The 26,998-nt window shown below is 40.4% G+C and overlaps 1 protein-coding gene across 1 annotated transcript in view; it reads left to right on the forward strand.

Annotated features, from left to right (window-relative positions):
* Positions 1–288: 288 nt before the first annotated feature.
* Positions 289–26,998, forward strand: part of LOC117413239 (CUB and sushi domain-containing protein 2-like) — a 161,534-nt gene continuing 134,824 nt past the window's right edge. The window contains exons 1-3 of the mRNA XM_058997322.1: positions 289–603; positions 12,822–13,038; positions 23,005–23,117. Of these exons, the coding sequence (XP_058853305.1) occupies positions 420–603; positions 12,822–13,038; positions 23,005–23,117 (514 nt within the window). The 5' untranslated portion in view covers positions 289–419. The remainder of the gene's footprint in view (positions 604–12,821; positions 13,039–23,004; positions 23,118–26,998) is intronic.

Genomic DNA, 26,998 nt, shown 5'->3' on the forward strand with positions numbered 1-26,998 from the left:
CCCACAACTTTGATAAGAGAAAAAGAAAGCAAAAAGCACACGACATTCCACCGCACTATGAGATTGGTCGCCATGCAGACCGCATGATCCTATATAATAATAACAATTTATATACAATAAAAAAGGGGCTTGGGTCTTCCAAATTTCACGAGAGAGAGAGAGAGAGAGAGAGAGAGAGAGAGAGAGAGAGAGAGAGAGAGAGAGAGAGAGAGAGAGAATCAGACGAGTCAGACGAGTCAGACGAGTCATTTTGCTGAAACCTTTCCCTGCAAATTCGCCAACCCGCAGACTCTGGGCGATGGTTCATTCCAACCGCAGGAGCGGAGCCTCAATGCATTGGGATTTCTCTCAGCGCCGACACGAAGTGAATCTTCCTTTTAAACCCTCCGGTAACGTCCCTGCCCAAAAACAATCCTGATATGAGAGCCGCTTCGCATTGTGAGGGACCGGGACTGGGGAGGACAGCATGTAGGTGTTCACTGAACGGGACGAGGAAACGGGACAAAATAGGATTTTCTGCAGTGATGAAGGCGGGAGTACTCGTGCAATATTGGAGTCGGGTTCTGTTCGTGTATATGGGGCTACTGGCTGCATCTGCAAAAGGTAAGCTGCTCAATGCACGGCAAACACAGGAATGCAGGAGAGGAAAAGGCACGCTTTCAGTGGCTTATGTGTGAACATGCTGGAGGTATAATGTTCATTATATGGAAGTTTCACGGGCTTGGGTTTGAATGCAGCGGTATTATTATTATTATTATTATTATTATTATTATTATTATTATTATTATTATTATTATTATTATTATAAGGAGGTGCTATGGGTCTTCTTGGTTGGCTTGGGAATGAATAGACGGCAATTGGAGTACCCGTTGCTGTTTGGAGTGTTGCATTTAATTCATAGAAACGCCGAATTCCAATTGGCACTTGTTTTTTCGTGTGTCTGGATATAATCACTCCATTCTTATTAAGCGCATCGCAGGTAGTCACATTAGCAGGGCACGCTGTTTATCCTGTACATGTTTATATGTCCTGTTTTCAATACTTGATTGTTTTTCTTAACCCCCCCCCAACCCCATTACACATTCCCGACGCGCTGCAAATGTATGTCGAAAATGACATAGGAAGAAAACCAAAATTAAACAAATAAAGAATATATCAATATTGATCTATTTGTGTATTTATTATCACAGGGACAACACGATGCGACTTCATAATGCAAATAAAACAACACAAACCAAAAACAAAGCTGGGTTTAACTCATACACCTGTCGTTTATGCAACACGCTAAACCCAAAACAGCAAAACTGGAACCCTGAAATCGACAGATATTCTCGTTAAATAAACTTCAGTTGATGTGCTAGTTAGGTATTTTATTGTATGCGTGTTTATTAAGTTGGGAGTGGTATGCACCAGCGCACATGTTTAATGGAAAATGGTTGATTACAAAATTCACCTTGAAGAATAGCCTTTACTGGACATGTTTTACATGTTCAGGACATTGTATGGTTTCCTAAATAATTGAGTTAATATCCCGACACTGGTCAAACCATGTTAACAGCTTATGCCGTGTGCTTACAGCTTGTATTTCCACAAGGATTTATCATATCAAACGACTTGAACGTTACAATATCTGTAGCTGCTCATAGATATTTGTCACGGGTGTTATTACCATTGCACCCTTGTGAATATGACGCTCGAGCACAGTGTGGGGATATTGGAGTGAACTAGAAAGGTTTTTTGGACATATTAGCCCAAACCAGCATGCACGCTTCTCGTTTTAAAAGTGCAGGGGTGCCCTGTACTGTTGTGTGTGGATTGTGCAAGGCTTGCGACTTGTTCCTCATTCTAACCAAATAAAATAACATGACTGACGGCTGTCTTTCTGCACCGTTAATGAACAGGAAAAGAAAACTCGTCAAAGCGAAGCTACCCCACCCCCAGGACAACGTTGCGTTTGTGTGTCTGTGTGTGTGTGTGATGGTGGCGTGATTTCCAAAGCAAGCATTTCCAAAGTACCACCAATGTATGCGCTGCGGTTAATAATAATAATAATAATAATAATAATAATAATAATAATAATAATAATAATAACCATTTAGGCTTTTAAAACGAACTGAGCTCCTTTTTCATTTCTAATATTTAACAGTACCGATGAAACTAGTCTGCTGCTGTGTTTTTTTTTCTTATTTCGTTTGTGTTTTACATGGTAGCATTCAGACTCTTTTAGAAGGCAGCAGTTGCCTGCTCTTCCCATTGAGCGGCACCAAAGCTTTACTTTACCCGGGCCTGTTACGCAATACAGCGAAGAAATCAATAGGAATACCCGTGCTGAGAACCTATCTGAAAGAACGGATCCTCACATCCAAATGCACAGACCGATACAATAGCCTTTGCAACAAGGTCGCCTTTTCACCACTCCTTAATGGTGGAGATTGATTTAGTAAACGGAGACAAATCAATTCAAATAAACACCAAGACTTCATTCTTAAACATTTAGCCTTTGAATCTCTCTCTCTCTCTCTATCTCTCTCTCTCTCTCTCTCTCTCTCTCTCTCTCTCTCTCTCTCTCTCTCTCTCTCTCTCTCCTGTTTTAAGCAGACAATTATTTTCCAGGATAACTGTGTAATTTGGTATTTACGTATTTTTCACACCCACATAATACCAAGAGAAGCTATCAAAGGTTATTCACTTTCTCATCAGTTACAGAGACAACCGGTGTCAAGTAGGCGTTTTTTTTCCCCTGAGGCAATGATCACATTATTTTGCTTTATTATTATTATTATTTTTTAAAGTAAACTATTTCTATCTATAATTCATTCATATGTTTAATGAAAAGAAAAACAGAGACTGGATGTACTTTACCTAACCCTACCCCCGTTTAGAAATGTTTGCATTTCTATGCAACACCCTTGTAGAATATATTTAAAGCCTGTCAATATATCCTTTTTCTTTTTTTTTTTTTTTTATTTGCGTGTCAGCCAACAAGCTGTTTTGATAAGGCAGGCCGAGTCAATGAGACATGTATTTATTCCTTACTAGCGATGTCAATGGTGGTTTTGATTTACTGTAGTTGCGCGTGACAGCATCGTTTTTACCAGTGACTCATTTAATTTCAAACAGCAAACCCCACACACACACACAAAAACACAACCCACTGCTTCCGCCCCCTTCGCCCACTTTCTCGATTAAATACCAGCCCTGCGTCATAGTGTTTGATTAGCGTTAATGATCGATTATGACTTTCTTTTAAATGTGCCCAGTGCTGGTTTACCGCTTGTATGAATGTCACAGTAAGGCGATGCTCTAAACCAGTCACTGATGTCTCCTTTGCATTCCAGCTGCACCCTTAACTATTGAACCGAGCAGTTCAGGCAAGTGTTGTTCCAATCAGGAATTTAATGGGTTAACTGAAGCCAGGTGTGCAAATCATTCATTATTTAATTAATTAAGTACCTGAGTGGAGCATGGTCACGGGTTTGAACAGACTGACTCACAATTCACACTTCCCAAATAATCACGTGTTGACAATTACAACTTCTGTGTTTTAAAATACATTAACAATGAAGATACAAGGACTGGGGCTGGTTAAATGATGGCATTTATCGATGTTTTCTTTATAGGTGACCTTTTTCATTGGTGTTATAAGCATTGTAAAAAACAAAGCTTTCTTTTTTTAATCAAATAAAATGTTAGATTTTGCTGCACAGCATTGGTGGTCATGCCTTAAAGACTATTGAAGAGTTTTTTTTTCAGTCCAGTCTCCACTCCACTCATATCAACAATGAAGCGAGGTATGCACGGATGGTTAGTTCACCATTGCTAAGAACTGTTTTATCACTTTGTGGAGACATTATTTAGGGTGCAAAATGCCTTATATTGGTAAGCACTTTTTTTTTTTATATAAAAAGCTTTGATGTGCACGGATGCATATTTGATTATTTATAATCATGAATGCCTTTGTGCTCGTATTTCTCACATAAAGCAAGGCTTCATTTTGCACCCCTGTTTTTTCTTTCAGTTTTGGTTTTGAATTGGCTTAAGTGCTCCTATTTCTTTAAGATGCAGTAGAATACTCACAGAGTGCGTTAACAATGAATGTGAAATAAAATAATACCTATGCAGCATCCAGCCTACATGCGTGGGTGACAGGGATACAAAGTAAGAATGCGAAAGTCATTTACATAGGTAGAAAGTTTGTGTCAGATGGGGATATTATAAATAATGCACATTATTTTCTTATGCCATGTTTTTAAATAGGAAGTCTCATGTAATCTGTGAGATCCTCAGAGGTACTCAAAAAAACCAAACAAAACAACAAAACAAAACAAAAAAAACCCATCTAATTATACTTTGACCTCGTTGCTGTGTGTTCAAGTTACAGTGACAGGGTGAATTTAATTTACAGGGGCCTATTCAAGTTTCTGCTGAGAATGTATGCTCATGTCAAAGTGAGGGGCAATGGCAGTGGCTAGAGGTGAAAGGCAATACTGCACCCTTCACATAGCCAACAGTGCCTGCTGCTGGACAAATGTGGTAATGACAATTTATTTCAATGGGATTTTCCCTAAGCATGCAGTGCCTGCCGGTGGCTGAATGTTGCCATTGTTCCTTTTGGGTATTTAAGTTGTCCTAGACATGCAGATATTAAGGCATGGCTCATCTTGAACCTTGCAATGCTGTAAATAAGCACAGACCTTTATTGCAGCTGTTACATTTGCCCCCTAGCTTTAAACTGGGGTTTTGCAATTCAATGATTATGGTGATCCAAACGTAATTATTGTGTGCATTTCCATCTTAAGGAGTTGTGGTCTGTTTAGGGACACTCCTCGCCCCCCTTCCTACATGGAAGCAGTTTATTAAGCCAGTCGTTACTGGCGATACTCACCAGCTCTTCATTTGGTGAGAGGTTCTCAGGGTTCCATTGAAAAGCTCTATTCACTCAAATGATAGTCACTTGATCTTAGTGGAGTTTTGAGGGATACGAGTGTTCTAGAAATATTGCTTTTAAAGACTGGGAAGTAGATTTGTAAAGATGAGGTAATGGTCTTGTTTTCAACATATATAAATAAACACAAACAGATGCAAAACGCATTACATTCACAGATATTATTATTATTATTATTATTATTATTATTATTATTATTATATAGAGATGAAATATAGTATAACATATGTACGTCCCCTGATAGATGGTTTAGGCTCTTCTGATTGATGTGTTGGCAAACTTTAGGGTTGATGTTGCTCTGCAGTAGGAGGCATTTTAAGTCTTTGCTTTACAAATCTCCCTGACATGACCATCTGTAGTCGAATCTCACCGCAAGTCTTTCGAAGTGCTGCCTGATCCACGTCAGAAAGGATGTACCGATTGAAGCCTGAAGAAATGTTACATTGCTTTGCATTAGCATAGAGATCAAACCCCTGTTTCTTCGCATCGTGGAGCCCCGTGCTGCTTTCAGTTCACAATGCCAGCCTGCTGCAACAAGGTTTGGAATTCTTTCAGGCACCCCAGTGGAGCGCGCTCCATTTGTTTCATACACCGGCTCTCTCGATATTAATGGGCAGGAGGAAAATGATGTTTAATTGACTACACAGAATTCACCTTTTGTAGCGGATTGTTCCTGCAAAATGGCATTCACCTCAGAAATGCACGCAAGGATCTGGAAAGAAATCCACTGAGATGGATATTTGTTAGGGGTTTAGCTGTAGGATTGGGGGACAGTGAAACACCAGGGACCGCTGTTCACGCAGGGGCTGACCCAACAACCCTTATCAAATGACCTCAGGATGTTTTCAGGGTCACATATTTTATTTTATAGTGTATATCTTTTTTATTCATTCTAAATTGGCCAAGCAGGCTATGCACTTGTGTTTTAACCTTGCTTATTTCACATCGGCAGTCAGCTATGCTCTATAATCCCCTATACCTTCTTATAGAAATGTACACAGGGCCCTCTATATTCTTAATAGCGATAAACCGTCTGTACCGTTGCACAGCCCATTATCTAGCAAGCGACGCCCACTGTGTGACATATTTATGCTTTTGACACATGAAGTACCCACAAGGGCATTATCAGACAATAGCGCCCAGTGTGTATTATTGCCATTAGGACATATTTGCTGAACAATCACATTCATGGCTCTTTCTCATCAGTGGTGTTATTTTGTAGGTAGCAGGCACCTGCTCCATCAATCAAATACTGATTCCACAGTTTAAATTGCACAGGAGGACTAATTGATAAACAGTAAAACAACAGACATACAAATAAACACTAGAGACAGAGACAATTAACTCCAATCATTGGGCTTGCTTCTGTCTCGTGGCAGGGCTGATCTGCAGTTTGTTTAGATCGAATGATGTTGCTGTTATTAGGCTGTCATTGTTTAAAGGATTCGATGCAAAACTGAGATTGCTGTTTGAAACAGGCTGACAGCCATAGATCTCTGCAGGAGTTCTTTGTGTTTCTGTTCTGCTGTGGAAGCATTGCCCTCCAGAATCACACCAGAGAAGAAGCTTACTTATATATATATACATATACAAGTGTGGGTTCAGAAGTTCTGAATTGAATCACTCCCAGTTAAGATGTTGTGCTCAGTTGTACATTCGAGCCAGAACGCGACACCCAAATCAAAGATTTCTTTTTACAAATCCGACAGAGTCTTCTACGTTCAGTTAAGTGCCTCTCTGTGTCACAGGCTCTAAAAACGATCAGGGCAGCAGGGGTGAAAATGGTATAGAAGATTTTAAAGCTGCAAATTCAGAAATCCGTGCTGTTTAACAAGACGTCTCCCAGACACCCTCTTTTTTTTGCGTTCTGCTGGTTTTTGTGGTACAGCTTAGTTCTTTGACATCAGCGTTTTCTAAGCTTTGATCCCTTAATTAGATTAATCTGAATCTAATTTTTTTTTTAAAAGGATAATAATCATCTCATTATTTTAGCCTTGTAACTAGTTTTAACTGTTTGTGTCCCGGTTTAATTATCTAACTTTTCTGCTAATTCCTGGGAATTTGTGCAGGGAATATGTGGGAAAGAAACCCAACTGAAAATTAAAAGTGCTAATACATTTTATATTAGCAGTATAAACTGTTCCTTAAAATAGAATGCATATCTTGTCTTGCAAAGGAGCCTCCATTACAAGGAGATTCATCTAGAGCCACAGCTACATACCCTATTATACTGAAACCTCTAAACTGTCCCACGAGTAGCTAAGCAATGAACCTGTCTCATCGGCCCCCTCCTTCTTGCTTAAACTTCAGAAGAGCTTCTGGCGGTATCAATGCATTTTGATTGTCGTGCTTATAGTTTCTCTTGTGTTCAGAGTAGTGGGACTGGGAGCAGGATTGATGACAGTTTGGTTTATTGTCGCTTTTATCACACCAAGCGGTCTGTCATCAACCTCCGAAGTGGGACTCAAGCAGAGGCAGCACCTGTGCTGCATTTAATGGCATCTCTGCTCATCGAACTTCCAGTTTCAAAGTTAACACCCTGGGGAAGCGTGCCGGGGTTCGAGGCTGGGGTCAAACTAAAGGATTCATAGAGAATTGGGACAATATTTCTAAAGTCTGTTTCCATGTATATTTTTATTCGTTGTATATTTTTGTTGCACATAATAAACTGAATGGCAGACGTTTCACACAGAAGTCTTGCTCAATGTTTAACTGTAAATCTTACCTAACAACTTCTAAGGTTGGTTTAAAGGTGCAAAAGTGTGCCTGTGTTGTCTGTCACTAGACATCTACAAGTTATCTTCTCTTAAAGCCCTTCATAGAGCAACATTCCAATAGAAAAAACTTTTTTTTGTTATTTGGTACTTTTTAAAAAGCTGTGGACAGCAGTGCAATAATTAAAATGTCCTTCCAGCTCTGTGAGGCTGTGTGTGTGCCTGGCACCAAGTCGGTTCTGAATTAAAATTCACGGCAGAGCCAAGTCCCAGCGCTGATTCACAGGGGAGGAGCGGACCTGGGCAGACCACATCTCCATGATTACCTCTGTCATTTACATAACGTGCCTCGCATCCAACAAGCCAAGCCTGAATATTAAACAAGCCAGGGAGCAGCGCTCTGCTCAGGCAGAGTCCGCACTGGCTATTATGGAGCTTACTTACTTTCTACCTGAACCCTGCCATACCTGACTCACTGCGCGAGGCCGGGGGAGACGGGCGGGAGAGCTGCTCACTTTACAAGAAAAACAACTCAGCGATTTAAAAAACGAGCTGAGAAATGCAGGGTCAAGCAGGAGTGCAACGAAGCAAAAAAACCTCAAGTGAAGCCCTTTGTTCAAGCACTTGAGAAACCCACTGCTTTTGAAACAGGATTTTTTTTTTAGAAAGCAAACCTTGAAACACGTGCAGCTTTACTTGCATGACTTTGCTAACATGAAATGGAGCGCTCTTGCATGGTTTTGCTTGCTGTCTGTGTGTGTTTTTCTGACACGATACCTACAGCTCGACGTCTGAATGGTTTTTAATACTCCCTTCTCTCGGGAGGTAGTTCAATTAGACCCACATGGAACATCAAACCCACAACAGACACACTCAATAAATCAGGGTTTCTTTTCTGTGCAGATCTTCCATTTCTTTCCCCCCCTGCCCTGTCCAGGCAGTGACTCAGGAGCTTGTTATGTCCCTATACATGCCCAGACAAGGGCAGGCTGCTGTCCTATTCTCGTATTCTCCCTCTCGTTTCACGGCTCAGCCGGCACTGTGGTTCCATGGCAGTTTTATTCTGTATTACAGTGTTGCAACGTGAGCGCGAGACTCGGGGCAGACATTGTAATTACAAAGATATCCAAGGGTTAGATCCTGCAAGAGTGTTGTTACCTGTCAAGATTAACTTGAGATGTCTTCAAGCTTAAATCACCGTGGAGGCTCAGAACAGCAGTATCTTACAAGAACACGAAACCCATGAAAACTCTATAACTACTGCCTGATACATTTTCTCTTTTCAGCATCCGGCTCCTTTCTCAGATTTCTTCATATTCTGTTCAGTTTTCTCGTGCCACAACGGCTTATCGACAACTACAGTATAAAGCATTATTTCACTCGTAAAATTATTTAAAAGATGTTTCAAAACATCATCCAATCACGGCTTAGGATTTGTTAAAATACCTGCTTTGTAATAAGGGTAGCACTTTAAATTGCGTGTCTCTAATTACTGTGTAATTACACTGTAGTGTCTTAGTAATTGCACTGTTATTATGCATAGTTATAATGCACTTAATGTGTACATCTTTTTGCACGAGTATTTTGCTTCTTTCCTTCTCACAGGCCGTGGTATTTTTTTAAACAGATTTTCTTTTCATTTTAACAGAGGAAGATTTTACATGTATTGCACTTTGAGCATGGTCCTGACTCTACCTAGGAGTCCCGTGAGGTTCCAATGTGGTTCCCTACGGCATATGTTAACATACAACGCTAAGAAAGCCAGGGCTGAAAGGGCTAAAACAGTAGCTTTGGGGATCAAAATTTTATTAGCATTATATTTGCTTGTTTCTGTTTTTTAATATTTATAAAGAATGTAATGTGACGACTATGACTGCTATGACTAATAATAATAATAATAATAATAATAATAATAATAATAATAATAATAATAATAATAATACATGCCTCCCTGAATGAATAAATGGTGTCTAAAGCCGTTCCTAATCTGTTGCTCCAGGGCTGAGTTTGCACCATTTAGTATTCAGGGAGAACAGAAAAGAATCTGTTAATGCAAGAGGTCATCACATTGTGAAAATCAATGGGCTAACCAAGCAGTTAACATTGCCTCCAGGAGCCCCTCCCAAGCCCTGCTCTGTTTGCTTAAACCACTGATCGGGCAAAGGAGCCACCGATTACAAGCCAAAGGTGGCTGGGGTTGTGTGCTGATGCCTTAACCTTGTGGAGTGGCATCTCCGGGGGTCTCTCTAATCCGAGAGAACAGAACTGAAAACTGAATGGCAGCTCGGGATGTCGTTTAACTGTGCGATGGTGTGGTCTGATTTAATAAAGCAGATATCCGCGTCCCTTATCTGTACTGTATGTTAATGACGCTTGGAATGAGTCATGAGCTAGAGCAGTGATCTACAGCTGTGCAGAGCTTTAAAAAAAAAATAAATAAACTGATTGTCTTTAGTTACTGGCTGTTTTATTTATTTGTTTAGCAAACGGCAAGCACATGCACACTGGCTCACAGTGCATTTCCACAGTCAGACACAGCACACAGGAAAACGCTTTCTTTAATGCATGGTATCAAGCAGCTCAGTCTCACTCCAATGGCTTTGCAGCAATCAGATCACGTGATCTAACACACAGGAAGTGATTCAGTAACAGTGTCTTTGCCTACTGAGAAAGAACCCGATCTTTGAAGACATTGAGAAAGACTTCTGGTCAACTTCTGGTTTATTTTTATTAAGTTTGTTTTAGCAAGTTAACATTGTGCCCAAACTTTGTACTGTAGCTCCACACTTGGCTTCAGAAAGCAAGCTGGTTACAAATTCCATTACAAAAAAGCAAAATCAACAACGTCTCATCTTTTAATATTTTTCAGTTAATGAATTGGTTTCCCAACGATCTGGCTTCTCATTTCTCACCTGGAGAAATGGGAAGCACTGGGCTGCACACCAGTTATACTGTTATACTGTTAGTAGATAACATCACCTTTAATCGTATCCTGCAGTCACCCTTGACAGCGTCAATCCCAGTTGGAGCCCAGCATTGACCGACCTGCTGATCGCCTCCAGGGCCAGCATGTTTACAAGCCAATAACACAGTCATAATCACAGAAGGGATTGTGCTTGAACTCCATGCTTGGTTAGTGTGGAAATGCAGTACAGGAAAGCTCTATGTCCGTTATTGATTTCTTATACAGTTGAAGACACCGTACCTATTTAATTAGTTATCCCCAGGGTCGTCTTTTTATGAAGTTACTTTGTGTTGAAAGAGTTAAGCAAGACGGTATAAAAAAATAGGATGTGTACTTAGTGCATAAGAACATAAGAACATAAGAAAGTTTACAAACGAGAGGAGGCCATTCAGCCCATCTTGCTCGTTTGGTTGTTAGTAGCTTATTGATCCCAGAATCTCATCAAGCAGCTTCTTGAAGGATCCCAGAGTGTCAGCTTCAACAACATGTATGCAGTGTGTATGTAATGTGTATGTGTGTATGTGTTTGGTAGCTAACGGCAAGTTTCTCAGGAGAGGGGGAGTGAGGTGCAGGAGGGGTGTAAAAGGAATGCACGAGAATGAGGTCCCAAGCTCTCCGGATTGTCTCGTCGTTCACAGGAAAGCGATTGCAGTTCTGACTATAAACCGATAGCTCCTTTATTTAATAACACAATGAGACTTTACACTCTTTACTAATGCGTGGTCTCGGCCGAACGTGTTTGTAAACCAAGATCCGCAGCACAAAAAGATTGAACATGGAAATGAAGGGAAGCCTGTCAAATGAGCAGCCTGCAGTGTGTGCATGACAGCCTCACCCGAGGATGCAATTGAAAAAAACAAACATGCAAAATATATTTATTATCCAGAATGTATCGTCCCAAAACTGCATCCAAAACTACTTGTTTCAGATAGTTTTAAACAATATGTTGTGCATGAAAGGGTTAATACTGCCAGTCTATAATTCATAACCCAGATTTGTCCTCATTTTTGTTTTATTTGTATTGTTTGTAGAAATGTTGATTAGTCTATCAGTAAACCTCTCCTGATGTTAACCCCCCAGCTGGATTAATACAGAGTTAAAGAGCCACACTACTGTCTAGATCATTAAATCAATGATTACCTGAAGGTATAACAGATTTACACAATTTTTCTGCCAACATATTTATGTGTTCTGCAATCAGAGATTTAAAACCAGCCCCTGAGTGTTTTAGTTATACATCCACACTCAAGGGATATGTTTCAACGTTTATCCCTTTAAAGGAAATATGAGTCACACAAAAAGATAACTATATTATGTTTTGCAAGGAGGTGCACCAAACAGGATTTTAAAAGTACTGACAGGTCGGGTCTGGTCAAGCTCTCTGTATGGCTTCAGGACTGCTGTTTTGTGAAGTGCACAGTATGCTGCAACCTTAGCAGACGTTTAAAAGCGTGATTAAACGTACATTGCACAAACAACTAGCATTTAAAAGCTGGCAAATTACAGTATGTATTTTAAGCGATGTTGAGCAAAGCTTTAACAGTATACATATTAGATACAGGAGACTGCACAGTCAGGGGAAAAAATAGCATGCAGCTTCATAAATTGAAGACCTTATGGAGGTTTGTTGGCAGAGTGTGGAGTTAATTACCTTTTGCTTTGTTCAGCAACTGGGACTCACAGAATCTTAATGGGAATGTGGACAAAAAAATGGACGAGGTTATTTGGAAATCAAGCCAGATGAGTAATTTGGCCCGGATTGCTGAAATGTTATTGCAATTTAATATAGAATACAAAATGCAATGAGTAGCCAGTGGAATACATGCAAAAGAGCATCTACATTAACCTAGCATTGTTCCATTTCGATAGGGCTTACTCAAACTATACACATGCATTTGTTAACACCATGTTACTGTTAAACATGTTATCCTTTTTGATCTGAAACCTATGTGTTCTGTATAAAGTGGTGCCCTAATACTTCTAACCCTTCCCAAAACAGTTGACAAAGATTTCACAAACTGCAAACTTGATTTGGTTAATCAAAAACAAAAATAAACAAAACACACAAAAAAACCTTAAACCGTCCTTAAAGCTTTGTGACCCAATGTACTTAACAAAACCCAAGGAAAAATATTTGAATATGATAATGGGACACCTTTCATGACGATAATCGCTTTTTTTTTTGCTTATCTTTCAGCTCAGAATTGCAGCCACACTTTAAGCGGGCCGAACGGGACGATAGAAAGCCCCGGATTCCCCTACGGCTACCCCAATTACGCCAACTGCACGTGGACCATCCACACACAGGACCACAGCCGGATCCAGCTGGTGTTCCAGGCGTTCGCGCTGGAGGAAGACTTCGACGTCCTCTCTGTGTACGACGGGCAACCCCAGCAGGGGAACTTAAGAACAAGGTACGTGTGTCACTAGCATCTCAGTCTGGCCCTTATGACAGTTTACCGCAGTATCTCTGCAGTTTCCCCCCATGCTTTTCCCATGATTTTACTACGCATTTATCATAGTTTAACCTGGTTTGCCGTGTTTATTAATATGCTTCACCATACCTCGCTACGCTTTACCATGCTTACCTATGCTTTACCATGCTTTCACTTTGCTATGCTTTTGACATTCTATAAGGGCGGGCTCGTACCTTTTTGAGACAGCCAGCATGCTGGCAGCTTCATTAGCATCTACTGGACAGTACTGCTGATGTTAGCAGAGAGAGGGAGAAAGTCTGTGTGTGTGTGTGTGTGTGTGTGTGTGTGTGTGTGCACCAGATTGGTATGTCATGGCGTTGTGAGTTGATGGGAATGCAAACAGAAAGGGCTAGACAGTGGGAGGTTTACTCCACCCCCCCGCACCCCCCCGCACTGGGTCTTTAATATTTGAAAGGTTTAGCATATTTTACAATCACTGCTTGTTGACAGATTCCGAGAGAATGAAGACAAGATCCTTAATTAAACTGGGACTTTGGCTCCAGACCAGCGTGTCATTTAATGAACCCTGTGGAGCATTGCCTGACCCTGAGGCAACAAACAGCACAAGAGAGGGAAAGGTCAAAATGAATACATTACATTAATAAGAAGGGACTGCTTACGGCTCCAGAGTGGATACTTTTTAATAATAATAATAATAATAATAATAATAATAATAATAATAATAATAATAATAATACACATTAGTGGCTAATACAAGCTGGGACCGACATGTCAGAGTTAAGCATGCTGATCTGCTTTCATCTTTACATCAAGGTGCGTTTTGCATCATTTTTATTTGTGTGAAAGGAAATAAAACTGTTGATGTCACCAAGCTGTTGACAGGCGATCCATCTCTCTACCTGCTTAGATGAATAGATGCACGGGCACAATGGATTCATTCCACTACATCAGCGTGGATAGAAATGGCCATGTTTGCATGTCTCATTTCTTAGCAAGGTGACACATCATTTTTCCCCCCCACTTCATAAACACAAGAGTACCGTGTAAAAGTTGTCATTCAAGTCGTTTCTTTGCAGGAAGACTGACGGGTGCAGTTTTGCAACATTGCATTTGTTTTACACCTGCATTTGTCTTCAGACATTTTTTTCTGAACACGTAGTAACACCGCTTAGCCAGGCAATGTGCTGATGAGTCAAGATGCATAACATGCAGGTTTCTTATCGTTTTTGTGTTCTGTTTTTAATTGGGGTGCATCCCGTTCACCTGGTTCATCTGCTCTATCGGTATCCGGAGCCAGCATTTCTTTATTACTCGTGACCCTTCAGGGGGCACGGTGGACAGTTTTCTCCACTGAATCAGTTTGGTGTTTTCTCCTGCAGTCTGCTTACTGAATGCAGCTCATTTATCATCTGATTGCTACATCCTAGGACCAATGTGCCATTTATCAGCCCTCAGACAGTCAGGCACTGGAGTGTACAGAAGGGTTCTTTCTGTTGAGAGTGGAGAGGAGAGGAGAGGAGAGGGATGGGGGCCAGGGGCGAGGAGAGCAGAGGAGAAGGGAAGGGAGGAGAGAAAGGAAGGATATGCATGTTGTTTTTCATGTTTGTTTGTTTAATAAGATATCCCTTCTATATCTTTCTTGAATTACACACTACATATTTAATTCCAAGTAGCAGGCTGTTCAGATCTCACAAGTGGCATGTGGGACTCACAAGTGGCATGTGGGATCCGAATGGCCTCCTCTCGTTTGTAAACGTTCTTATGTTCTTATGTTCTTATTCATTTAGCTGTGATTTCTGTATGACTTCCTGGAATCTAGAATATTAACAGTATGCTGCTGGATCACAGTGCATTATTGCCGCTAGTGCTGTTGTCTGCTAATGGTGCGCCTCTGGTTTACTCAGGGTAATACACAGGGGTTACAATGAGATCCCAGTGAGGTTTATCACACTTTATGTGAAAGAGCCCATTGCCAGTTGTGAAGGACAGTTTCATTGAATCTATCTATTGCTATTCATAATGCTAAACCATCTGGAAGGGGAAATAAAGAAAACAGCCAGAAAAGGGAGCTCCGTTGTGTGTTGATCCCACATCACCATCTAATCTCCAGCACCTGTGGATGAGGGGGATTTGTTTTCAGCAAATTGCACTCAGCACAGTGCAAGAGAAAATGCTACCGGGAAGCACTTTCCAGCCCAAGACACTCCAATTATCTCCTTATCTGCGACTGTCAGTCTCCGATTATTCCTGTATGATTGGTCTCGTATGAGAATAATAACCCAGCAAGTTTCTAAGCAGACATGAGGTAATGGAGGACGCGGATTATCAGCCATTAATCCCCAGGTCTCAGGGTGTGTGTGTGGGGGGGGGTGGGGGGCTGCAAATACAAATGCAGAACATCTGAATATTTCAGGACAACAATAACACTGGTTTGTAAACTGCCTGTGATGGCAGGTCTCGGAGTGATGTGCTGTAAACAGAAGCAGCTTCCTCAGTGAAACATGTTGGTTTGGGGAGAACCAACTCATTTTTCAGATTCGTTACACGACTGGAAATTTAGGGTGCAATTTGAACAAGATCGTAATTTTGCACAGCAATTTTGTAGTTTTCCCATGCTTTTCCTACGGTTATACTGTGCACTTAGCATGTTTTTGAAACTTTCTTTACCTTACCTCTCTAACCTGGAACAGACCCCTCTCTACAGGGTAACTTAGTACCAGACTGTTTGTCGCCTCAGTGAATCGATACAAATAATTCCATTCAAGTCATTCCACTAGAAGCTCCTCGCATAGACTTCAGTGTCAACACTCGTTTTGCTTTAGGCATCATTAAAACCAGATGTATTTTAGCAGTGAATTAAAAAAAAAAAAAAAAGTCTTCACGATTACTGACGGTGTTGTAACTGAATCTAAAGAATAATAAATAAATAAATAAATAAATAAATAAATAAATAATAACACAGTTTCCCCATTCAATCCATTTATTGAATACATTTAGGATTTCCTAAATGTGAATCGAATTGTCACAGTCTTGTGACATTTCCTAAATGTGAATCGAATTGTCACAATAAATGTCTTGTGTTCACATGAATCAGAAGATTGGCAGGATTTAGGAGAGGATGACTTTGCTGATCTTTCAAATATGATTTCTTATGGCTATACTGTGCCGAATAATCATATTTCAACCAGGGATGTTTTTAGTATTGGTTATCGAGGGTCCAAAAACTTCTCATGAAAATGTTGGAGCCCACAGTACATTTATTCAAATGTGACCCCCCAAAAGCATTAGCAAAGTGTTTACAAAGTAATCCTTGACTAGGATGTTATCTTGTACTTCTCTGACATGCAGCTATTGGGGAAGGAAAGGGTTATAAGCCTGAGCGAAAGCCAGAGTGGCTATTGATTACAAATCAGCGCTTGGGATCAGCCGTTTCAGCTTGCGCTGCTCCCCTAAGCCTTCTCTGATGTTTTAAGATTACACTCAAGCCATATCGGAGATTAGCGAAGCCATGGACGCGCTTCACTGCTGATAAGACGTCTTTTTGACAGGTCTCAGGAAGAGCCTCATCCTCTCCTCTTGGTACTGTGTTCTGACGTCACCTTCCCCCAGCTCCCTTCTCAAACTGTAAAGCACAATCGGCTTTGATCTTTCCTGTGCTGCTCAGAGGAGGAGGAGAAAGGAACCAGAAGGGATTCAATCAAGTTTTATAAACCTTGGGAGAGAGGGAAACAAACCCTGCCTTGGGGGGCTGTGAGTGTGCGTGTGCGTAAAAGGGGGGCAGGTGCACTGTTGGATTCCTCTCTGCCTAGAATTCTAGAATTTCCATTACCTCAGCATTAAGAAAAGTTAGGAGAACCGGGAAAAAAGTAGGCATTTGTTATTGAGCAAGTAAAAATCCAGGCCGAGCACAGCTCCTGCCCTGAAAGGATGTAACTCCCAGGCTGATATTGTTGCCTGACGTTATTGATTGCTCTGGAAACCATACTTCATGCCGGAAGCATCATTAACCATCTTGTCACACTGGTGCTGGTTGGAAGCAGCTGTCTCCTTCTCCCCTGAGCCGTGTGCAGAGCAGCGTTTCAACACTGCAGACCCCACATCGCTGGGACCTGAATCTCCAGTCCGGTTACTCAGGATAATTAAAGGCTGGAGCCGGGAGGGAGGAGGGGGTTTGGTCATATCTATGCATCACGGCACTTCAAGATCGCTTTCCTTTTCTATTTTATTTTTATATATATAAATAATTAGCAATGCACAGAACTTCCATGCCATTACCAATTTTACAGTTTCCCCAGTACGTTTCCCATGGGTTATACTATGCATTTTCTATGGTTTTCCGTGCTTTTAAATACGCTTTGCCATACCCCTCTCTGGGGTTCACAATGCTTGCCATCTGCATTATCATGGTTTCACTATCCTTTATGACACTTTGCTATGCTTTTAACATGGGCAGCTTTTGTAAGGGTGTGCTCTTTCGTTGCTGCACGATAAACGGCAAAGTGACTTTATATTTTTACAAAGTGGCAAAAAATGAAGCCGTAATGTATTCTGGATCCCATAGGATAGAATTAGCCACCAAATAAATACATTTAAACACAGAGTCCGCTGTGGATTAGAGGTGGGAGGGGGTGCTGGGGACCTGTGAAGCAAAATATATGATGGAAAAATAAAGGAATTAGATTGAGACAGTACTCTATACTCTAAAGGATGGACAGTGTGTGTATGCTCTCAGGTGAGAGAGAGCAAGGAGGCTAAGAAAGAGGAAGGGTGGGGAGAGAAAGGTACAGAGAGGAAGAGAGAAGAGAGGGAGAGAAAGAGATGAAGGGATGGGATGAGTGACTGGGAGGAAAGGGTCGAAAGGAGAGGGAAGGGAAACAGGTCGAGGGATTGCATGAGAGAGAGAGCGAGAGAGAGAGAGAGAGAGAGAGAGAGAGAGAGAGAGAGAGAGAGAGAGAGAGAGAGAGAGAGAGAGAGAGAGAGAGAGAGAGAGAAACACAGCCATACCCTGATAGAGACAAGACTGGCATCTTTCTGATTATTTTATAATTGCCCATCTCCATTGCGTCTGAATTAAAAAATGGAACAGGGTGAAAAAGTAATACAGAATTGTTTAGTAAGCTGATGTATAATGCAAGCCAGGATGGAATTTATGGGGGGATGTTATAAAGTGCTGAGAAATGAAGGCTGACAGAATGGGTTCCAGGAGGATGACAAATAAATGAATCACCACCTGTGTCCCATTTCATACAGGGGGAAACAACGGGAAAGAGCTCAATGGATTGAATCCATTGTCATATTGTAGCTCCCGAATATGCTCTCAAGAGTCAGAACCAAATGTGTGATGGCTCAGTCTGAAGACCCTGCATTGAAACAGTCTGTTTGTTACACCAATGAATCATCCATATCACACGTTTGGCAATCCCAGGATTTTGATGGGGATAGGTCTTATTCTAGTACACACGTTTTATCATCAGAAAGCCTGTAGTCTGATCATGATTATATATCCAGTGTAACTCATTTTCATGGAATGACCCAGGACCAACGTTTCCGCTCTAAGTCCAGGACATACTGTCACTCCTTATCTCTCTGTTTCGGGCAGCGTTATAAGATGTGGTACCCAGTGTAGACCCTCTAGCATCTCTTTCTATAGCCATGCTTCGTGTGCCCTTTGCAGGAGTTCTTACTTTCCGTGCCCTTTCTGCTCCGGCAGGGCAGTGTAAATATGTACAGTATACACACACTCCCTGGTGTTGAGAACAGCCTTGCTCTTGAGCCGAGGCTGAAGAGATGGACGAAACATCTTTATTGGTGTTAAAGGTTAATGCCACGGTTCCCATTCCCACTCCCTGGCTTCAATGAACGATTGGCCACTTGACATTCAGCAGTTGCTGTCAGGGGAGCAAATTATTGCAGGTTTAACCTCTAACTCCAGTGGGAAAACCAGTTGTGATAATCGAGGAGAAATGTGATTGCACTGCCGTCAGTCATCACGTTCCCTTGGCACTTACTGTAATGAGATTTGCTCCTCAATTCTTGTTTCACACTGTAACTAAAGAATTGAGCCAAATTGTTATAAAAAAAAAAAAAAACAAGAGTGTAAAGAAACTTCTTAGACAATATCTGAGGGACGTTCTGTAACGTTACCGGTTAGTTTTCCATTCACAAAAAAATGCTGCAGATGTATTCCTGCGCTCTTGTTTAATTACACTGCTAGGCTGTTGCTCATGCCAGTTTACAGTGTCGCCCTACTTCAGTTTTGCTGCAGTAGGTTTTCATGCATAACTGTTAAAAGGAATTTTGCTTTGTGTTTAAGACAGTGTGACTTGTTTCTCAAAGCTAATCCAAATCATTAGAGATTTTGTTTCAGAAAGAAAAAAAATTGAAATAAATATCAATAAAAAAAGCAATTCCAATAAAGCTGCCAAATCATAAGTAATTTATTTCTTAGCAGACGCCCTTATTCAGGGCGACTTACAATTGTTACAAGATATCACATTATACATTATTTCACATTATACAGATATCACATTATTTTACATACAATTACCCATTTATACAGCTGGGTTTTTACTGGAGTAATCTAGGTAAAGTACCTTGCTCAAGGGTACAACAGCAGCGTCCCCCACTGGGGATTGAACCCACAACCCTCCGGTCAAGAGTCCAGAGCCCTAACCACTACTCCACACTGCTGCCCTATATAAGTAATGAATGATGATGTTTGATCTCAGGGCTTATAAATAGTGACATTTTAAAAGAAACAGTCAAGCAGACAGATGGTTCAGGCAGCACCTTCATCAGTGTACTATTTCAAACCGTACGTGGTGATATTATCAGTTTATATCAGATTGCATAGTCTCCAGTTGAGCAAAAATAAACCCTAATGGCGATTCGGTTAAGCCTGCAGCTGTGAGAGTTAGCTCTTTGTCTCCCAACTTGTTTGTGTTGTAGAAACCTCTACACAATCCTCGATTGGGATTCTTTCTTTTAAACATCATTCAAGAGCTCCCAGAATCTGGAAGGCAGTTGCTTCATCTTTCGGGACGTGCTTGGAATGCAGCCCAGATCGGATGGACAGGACACATGAACCTTTCTGATGGCTGAAGCAGAGAGGCTCCATAACTCATGTCAGCCTTGTTCCAAACACGCCAGGCATGCAGATAGACAGAGCTCGCCATTCAAACACCATTCCTCCTTGTTTTTCTTTTTAAAGCTCCAGTCTTGCACTCATCAAGTTCAGATTCATACTAAAAGATGTGGTGTCTCCTAATTACTGTGTATTTACAATGTACATAATGTGCACATCTTTAGGCATGTTAACCCTAACCCTTTTCTGAACCAAATGTTACTAGATATATTGTGCAAAAAGATTGACATATTAAGTACATTGTAACTATGCAATTGACTATGCAGTTCCTTCTTTACAACTCTTTCACTCTGAAAAAGCATGCACAGCTACAACCTGCTGCAGAAAGAGATTACGAATCAGCATGGCCAACAAAGACATACAAGGAAACAACAAAACTGTCATTTTTGAATCGACAGCAAATTTAGTTTCGTTTTGTTACGAAGGCCGGGTTGAGAGGCTTGTTTTGCGTGTTGAACCCACCGTGTCACCCGGCTTCTCAAACTTCCTTTTTGAAATCCCTCCCCGCCACGTTTAAGCCAAAGTGACTACATATTAATAAATTATAGGGGAACACTTTTTAAAATAATTTCCTTGTTGTTTTTATTTGCTTGTATTTTATGCAGATATTACAAAAAAAGAACAAACACTATAGAAGAAATAGTCACTGCTACTTGCCTGGTGCAAAATCATACTTTTAAACACTTTAGGAAGTGAATAGATACCAGGAATAACAGCGTTTTACCTGAACAATCTGTACACAAGAGGGTAGAAATTTTATTTTAAACCTTGGTTAGCGCTTCTTAACCTTTAACCCTTCGGAGTGTTTCAAGTCAAGGGAAAAAAAAAATAAAATGTTGCAGGAGCCTTCCTCTACGGTCTCCTGCGAGGGGGGTTCAGTCCTTGGGTGGGAGAGAATGAAAGTGCCATTGTGTCCGTCGCTTCCACTTGTTCTGACAGACGGCCACGTTGGTGTCAGGAAGGTAGCGGAGATATCCAGCAGCTGAGACACAGTGTCACACCTGGGGAAATGAAATAGGGAGAGGCTGATAGAGGAACGCAGGGCTCCTGACAGCTTCGCGATGGACTTCCATTTCAGATGACACTGATTCCGGTCTTCTCCAGCTCTCCGAGAATAATGAGAAAACTTCCCCTGCCGATAAATAACACTGTCCGTCCAGGATTTATCTACTTTTCTTTTTCTGCTCGTCTGAAACTCATGGCAGCTTGTCTGCAGTTTCTTCGCATTTGAATGAGGTTGGGGAGAAATGTGAATCTCAATTCAGTCTCTTTTTAAGGGGAGCAACATGAGTGAGAATTGTATGATTGAAATATTTCTCTAAGCTTTTTCCTAAATTTGCTTTCAGTGCTTCTGGCTCATATCTTCTGATTGAGTGTTTAAATTTACAGATGACAGTTTTAAATGTAATTAGACATACTGCTGTATTTAATGTAATATGCCCTGTATGTAATGTATTATGCATTGTTCCTCACTATCTGTAAAATGCTTTGTGATGGTGGTCCACATATAAAATAAATATTGATTGATTGATATCGATCTCCGGTAGAATTCTGAAGACACTCTGATGTTTTGAGAGGATTCATTAACATTTAGAAGAAGCAGCTGTGATAATGCATGCCATGTATGTTAATTAAAGAATTTGTGTTTACTGATTTATCTGTTTTTAATTTAAGGTGCAGGGTTTTGCTGTATCAAGTAAAGCACTGAACTCGGCTCCTGTGTGTAGGACCAATGTTTCTATCATTCTGGATTTGAACATCACACTCATATTTTATCTAACGCAGTGTGCACACATTCTGCTTTGTGAGAGGTTACAATGAGGTGATCTGTTCCTTATGAACGACAATGTTTTTTTTTACACAGCAACATCTGAGTAAGGACAAGTTTTTTTTTATCATGACTTCTGAAGAGTTTATTAGTAAACAAGACCTTCAAAAATCTCAAACTGTTTTTACAAAAATCTATTCCTCAGAAACTCCACACCCACTTTGTCTGTACCTCATTTTAAAGTCCCTTAATTTAATCCCCACTGTCAGCTGGAAATACCAGCTTGTCACTTCCGTCGTAAAGTTTAGACCTCATTTCATCAGACAACTGCTACTGTCAGGACGCAAGAGTGCTGGGTTCCCAATGCTCCTCGGTTCCGATTCCAGAACTAATTCTTGTGCATGTGGAATTGAGTTCTGTCAATTTTAAACGTACTGTTCTGCAAACTTGCTGTTCAACTTAACAGCCAGCATTCTCCTTTAATTGTTTGCAGCCTGAGCATGCAGCTGTAAAGCCGCTCCGCGGAGGGTGATTTGTGTGATCTTTATATTTATTACTTTCTTTTATGTGTTTTTTATTATTATTTTGCTGAGCAACAAACAATATGATGTTGACCGCAATAAAAAAGTATTTTTTTTTTCTAAATCATAGCAGTTTATGATCAGTTAAAAATAAATAAATAAATAAATAGATACATAACGTTTTATGTCTGTTAGCTTTCACGAGGATTCATCAGTGCTACCGTAGCTCTGCTTTACCATGTGGAGTATCAGATATTTATAGGATCAGTCTTATCTGACTGCCCACGATTGCATTCGCAGAGTTGAGATATACAACTGGCTCAGCAGCAGAAGAAAACAATGGATGGCTCATCCGGTCTGAAAATCAACTGGTTGCTTTTTGATCCTGGATGGTGCTTGAATACAAGTAGTGGAATCTAATTTATCCAATCTAAATATCCGAGCTGAGCTTTCAGAGACTGGTCCATGCAGGATTCACTAATCTATATTTATTCTCTGTTTGTTCACAGACTGACTGGTTTTCAAGTTCCAGCCCCAGTGGTTAGCACAGGCCCCCTAGTCACACTGTGGCTTCTTTCGGACTATGCTGTCAGTGGACAAGGCTTCAAGGCCACCTATGAAGGTAAGCTACCGATATTGTTCATCTTCAATGAGGTGCCCAGTGAGTCTTTCTGTGCATCTAGGCGATGAGTATCAATAAAAAGCTCACTGTGTAGGAGGTTCCCATGCTAATCTGTGTCCTTGATGCCTGGCAGATCTCTGACAGCCTGCAAGATTAATTTTTGTGAGCTGTAATGTGTTGATTTCCCAGCAGGGGGCGTTTATGTATATACTCACTGTGGTTGTGTATATACATAGAGATAAGTTTTGATTGTTTTTGGATTAAAATAACTGCTTTAGATGAGCTAAGTAATTACACATGGCTTCTTACATGGTTACTATTGTGCAATTGTGTAGCAATGGGCTTATGAGCAGCATCTTGTTACCTGATGTAATTACATGCTTATTACAGCCGTAGTTACCACATACAAGTATGCAATGCTATCCAGTTATTATCATGTTACGGACAGAAGGTAGCGCTTCAGATAATGCACCCGAAGCATTAAGCACACATACTCTTTGGAAGGCTTTGCATGAAGCAGAGAAGGTTTTTCTTCCTTCTCTAAATCTTTCAGATAAGACCCGGGAGGCTTTTTATTAATTTGCCCATATTCACTGTGAATCAACTAAGTGTTCACCAGTCCTCCACTTTTCCATTTAATTTGTCTCTTAATATGAGATTGAAAGAGGAAAGAGGACTAAATTAGCTTGCTGAACCCCAGCCCCACACCCCACACACAATAAATTAGAAGTCACAGCATAATAATTGAAATTGAAGGACTGGCATTTTTGTGAAAACTCTCAGGGTTTTACTCAATGCATTTCAAGCCAAAGTGAAAAAAAAAAACTAGAATTGGATATGGCATTGCTGTGGTGTGTCACGAGGTAATAACGAAACTCCTGAGTCGATAAATAGCTTATTACCTTTGTATGTCTAAACCAACCATCGCAGCAAACTACAAGAATCATCTTGTCAAGAGCAGGGCTTGAGCCTCCATGGCAACATGTGTCAATAATTAACTGATTTCATCTGAGCTGTGCTTTATTTATTTTTTTGGTATTATGTTATTGAGTAATAACAGAATGGCTGATCTCCATAGATGGGAAATGTTTCAAATCCAGTGTCTTTTCATTTGGGATAGCGCAGAGTTAATTCTGATTAATGTATCTCCAGTTCTGCGGTCAACACATGTGATGGTTTAATATACATATCAGCCCCGTAATGTGACGATTTCCATTTCCATGTGGTGCTGTCAGATAATCAGTCATCCACGACCTATCAGCCCAATCAATTGACCTGTTTGGACAAAAACCTCAACAGATAAATACAAAAACGAAAATATTGCTTTCTCATCAGCAACTGGCAGTGTCCTTGAGGTTCGTCTCAAAAGTTGAGCGTGGGCCAACTTTTCAGGCATTTGACAGGTCACGTCTGTTCCGTAAGAAACAGGACATTTTTGCTCAAATGCGAAAGCAAATGAGTTTTGCAGTAAATGTCTTCTCTTTAATGGGAGCTGGCAAGACTCTACTTAGCAGAACAGCGGACTGAATATCACAGCATTACTGGAACGAATTATTATTGATAACATGTAATTAATAAAGGTGAGTTATAGAGCGTTCCTGTTTTTGAAACTAAATGAAAAATAAATAAATAAATAAACCATTAATCACATCTGGAAGGTTTTTATAAGATAGATGGCAGAAAGTGAAAATACATGCCTAGCTGGATTCTTTACAACAGCATCCCAAATAAATAAAAGACAAGCAGGAAAAAGAAAAAGGAAAAGAAAAATGACCTTAACTTCTTCAGCGGGGTCCTTAGCCTTGTGCGAGGATCAGTCTGGGTGGGATTTGGTGATACAGTTCTCCGATTATTTAGTGGAACCACTTCTCTATATCTTTGTACTGACAGGAGTCCAAATGTCACACTTTAAAGTTAAACCTATCTTCAGAGAACCGCTTATGTGATAACACTGCCTGTGATGAAGTCAGGATCTTATATATTATCTTATATATGCAATCTAAGGAATCGCCACACTGTTGTGCATATAATTAGAGAAGGAATGTCCGAACATTTAAGAACGAGAGAAGCCATTCGGCACATCGCTGCTCACCCGGGTCATCCCAACGACTCAGCATCCACAACATGACATTTTTGTGATTATTGCCCCCCCCCCCCCCTCAATTTTTTCTGTTGCTTTTTTAATCTTAAAATAATACAGAGTGGTTGCCAAGAAGATAATGGCACCCTTCTCATTGTTGTGCTGTTCCTGAGCTTTGAGCTGCCATTCACATACACAGTGATTCACTTGGGGTCTTTGTTAGAGTGTGAACAGGAACGATAAGAGTATAATTGTTCATTTAATAATTGGTTAAATGTGCACTCCCTTCCATTAGATCTCAGTTGATTAAGAATCTTGGCAACACTTATCTGGAATTCTGTTAATTGATATTTAATTATGCATTCAGTACTAATTAAACTGTTTTTAAAGAATGGAACACATAATCAAGTTTTTGAATAAATGTCATCACTATTTAAGGATTCCTGTTGAAATTTGCTCAGCTGCTTTTATTGAAACAACAGCAATGCTGATAACTGTAAATGGTGGTTTGGTGCTACCATTGTACCATATAATGAAGTTATCCATTAATGATAAACAGCAAACTGAATAATAATAATAATAATAATAATAATAATAATAATAATAATAATAATTTACCATAAGATTCAATGGTGAGAGCTGAGCAATAACACGTACTGGTATTAAATATTCAACGCCAAGGAAAATGTTAATTATGATCGTTGTTTCCAGGGGAAATTAATACAGCAATAAATAAGGGTAACAGTTTTTGAAAGATGAATAGAATTACCTTTGTGATCTTTTCTATCAGCAGATCATTAAGGGGTTACCAGATGTGCTCTTTTTTAGATGAAGCACCATTTGGAAGGGGAGCTCAGCTGCTGCAGTGTGGGCGCCGAGTGTTCAGTTTTGTGTAAAAAGTGGCTCAGAAGCAGCACGGCCCGGTGTTTACCAGCTGGTTCCCTGCCAAAGCCCCGCGCTGGAATTTAACGGCTGCGAGACTGCCAGTTAATAAATCGTGCTGTTGTGAAAGTCGTCGTGAATGGACCACTTATCTTAAAGCACTCTTTTGTGATGAATTGCTGGCTTAGTGTGTTTTGAAATGTTTTCCTTTCTTTTCTTCTTGTTCCTCGCCTGTATATTTTTAATCTATTTAATGAAAGCACAAGATGGGCACATTTTATTTTATTGACCCACGTAGGAATAGCATCTATTTTTTTGTTACTGGAATTCTGGATTTAGTGGTGATGCATATCCCTGGCAATGAGGGTATAGCGGAGCAGCGTGTCTGTCCGTACGTACATCCATATCCTGCTCATCCCTTGACCCGGTTATCCAGTTCTGAAGAAAGGTGGTATGATCATGAATTAGAACATGGAGATATTGATCGCGTCATTGTTTGGACATTCTGGCTTGATCTAAATTGATGACGTAGCTAAAACTGTGCCTGAAGTGTCTATAATTTGAAAACTACTGCAACAGCACATTAAGCATTAATATCCTGTTTTATGCGAAGTCATCTTATGTTCATGATATATTCCATAGTTTATTTATATGAGTAGACCTTTATCATAGCTGAACATGTCTGCATGTTCCTTACCTTGTGATTGGAATAGCCCCATCCTTTTAGAAGCTGAGTAGTATAATATTCTGTGTTCTACCTCTTTTCAAAGTGGTATCGCAAAAAGGATTTCCAAGCTGCTGCAGATGGGTTTAAATATGCATATGAAAACATAATTTATTCATCACATACTTATTTTTTAAATCCTTTATTCGCAAACACGAGGATGAGAAAAGAGTAAGACTGACGCCTCGTTTTGCA

The sequence above is a fragment of the Acipenser ruthenus genome, chromosome 23 (assembly GCF_902713425.1).
Source record: "Acipenser ruthenus chromosome 23, fAciRut3.2 maternal haplotype, whole genome shotgun sequence".
NCBI lineage: Eukaryota > Metazoa > Chordata > Actinopteri > Acipenseriformes > Acipenseridae > Acipenser > Acipenser ruthenus.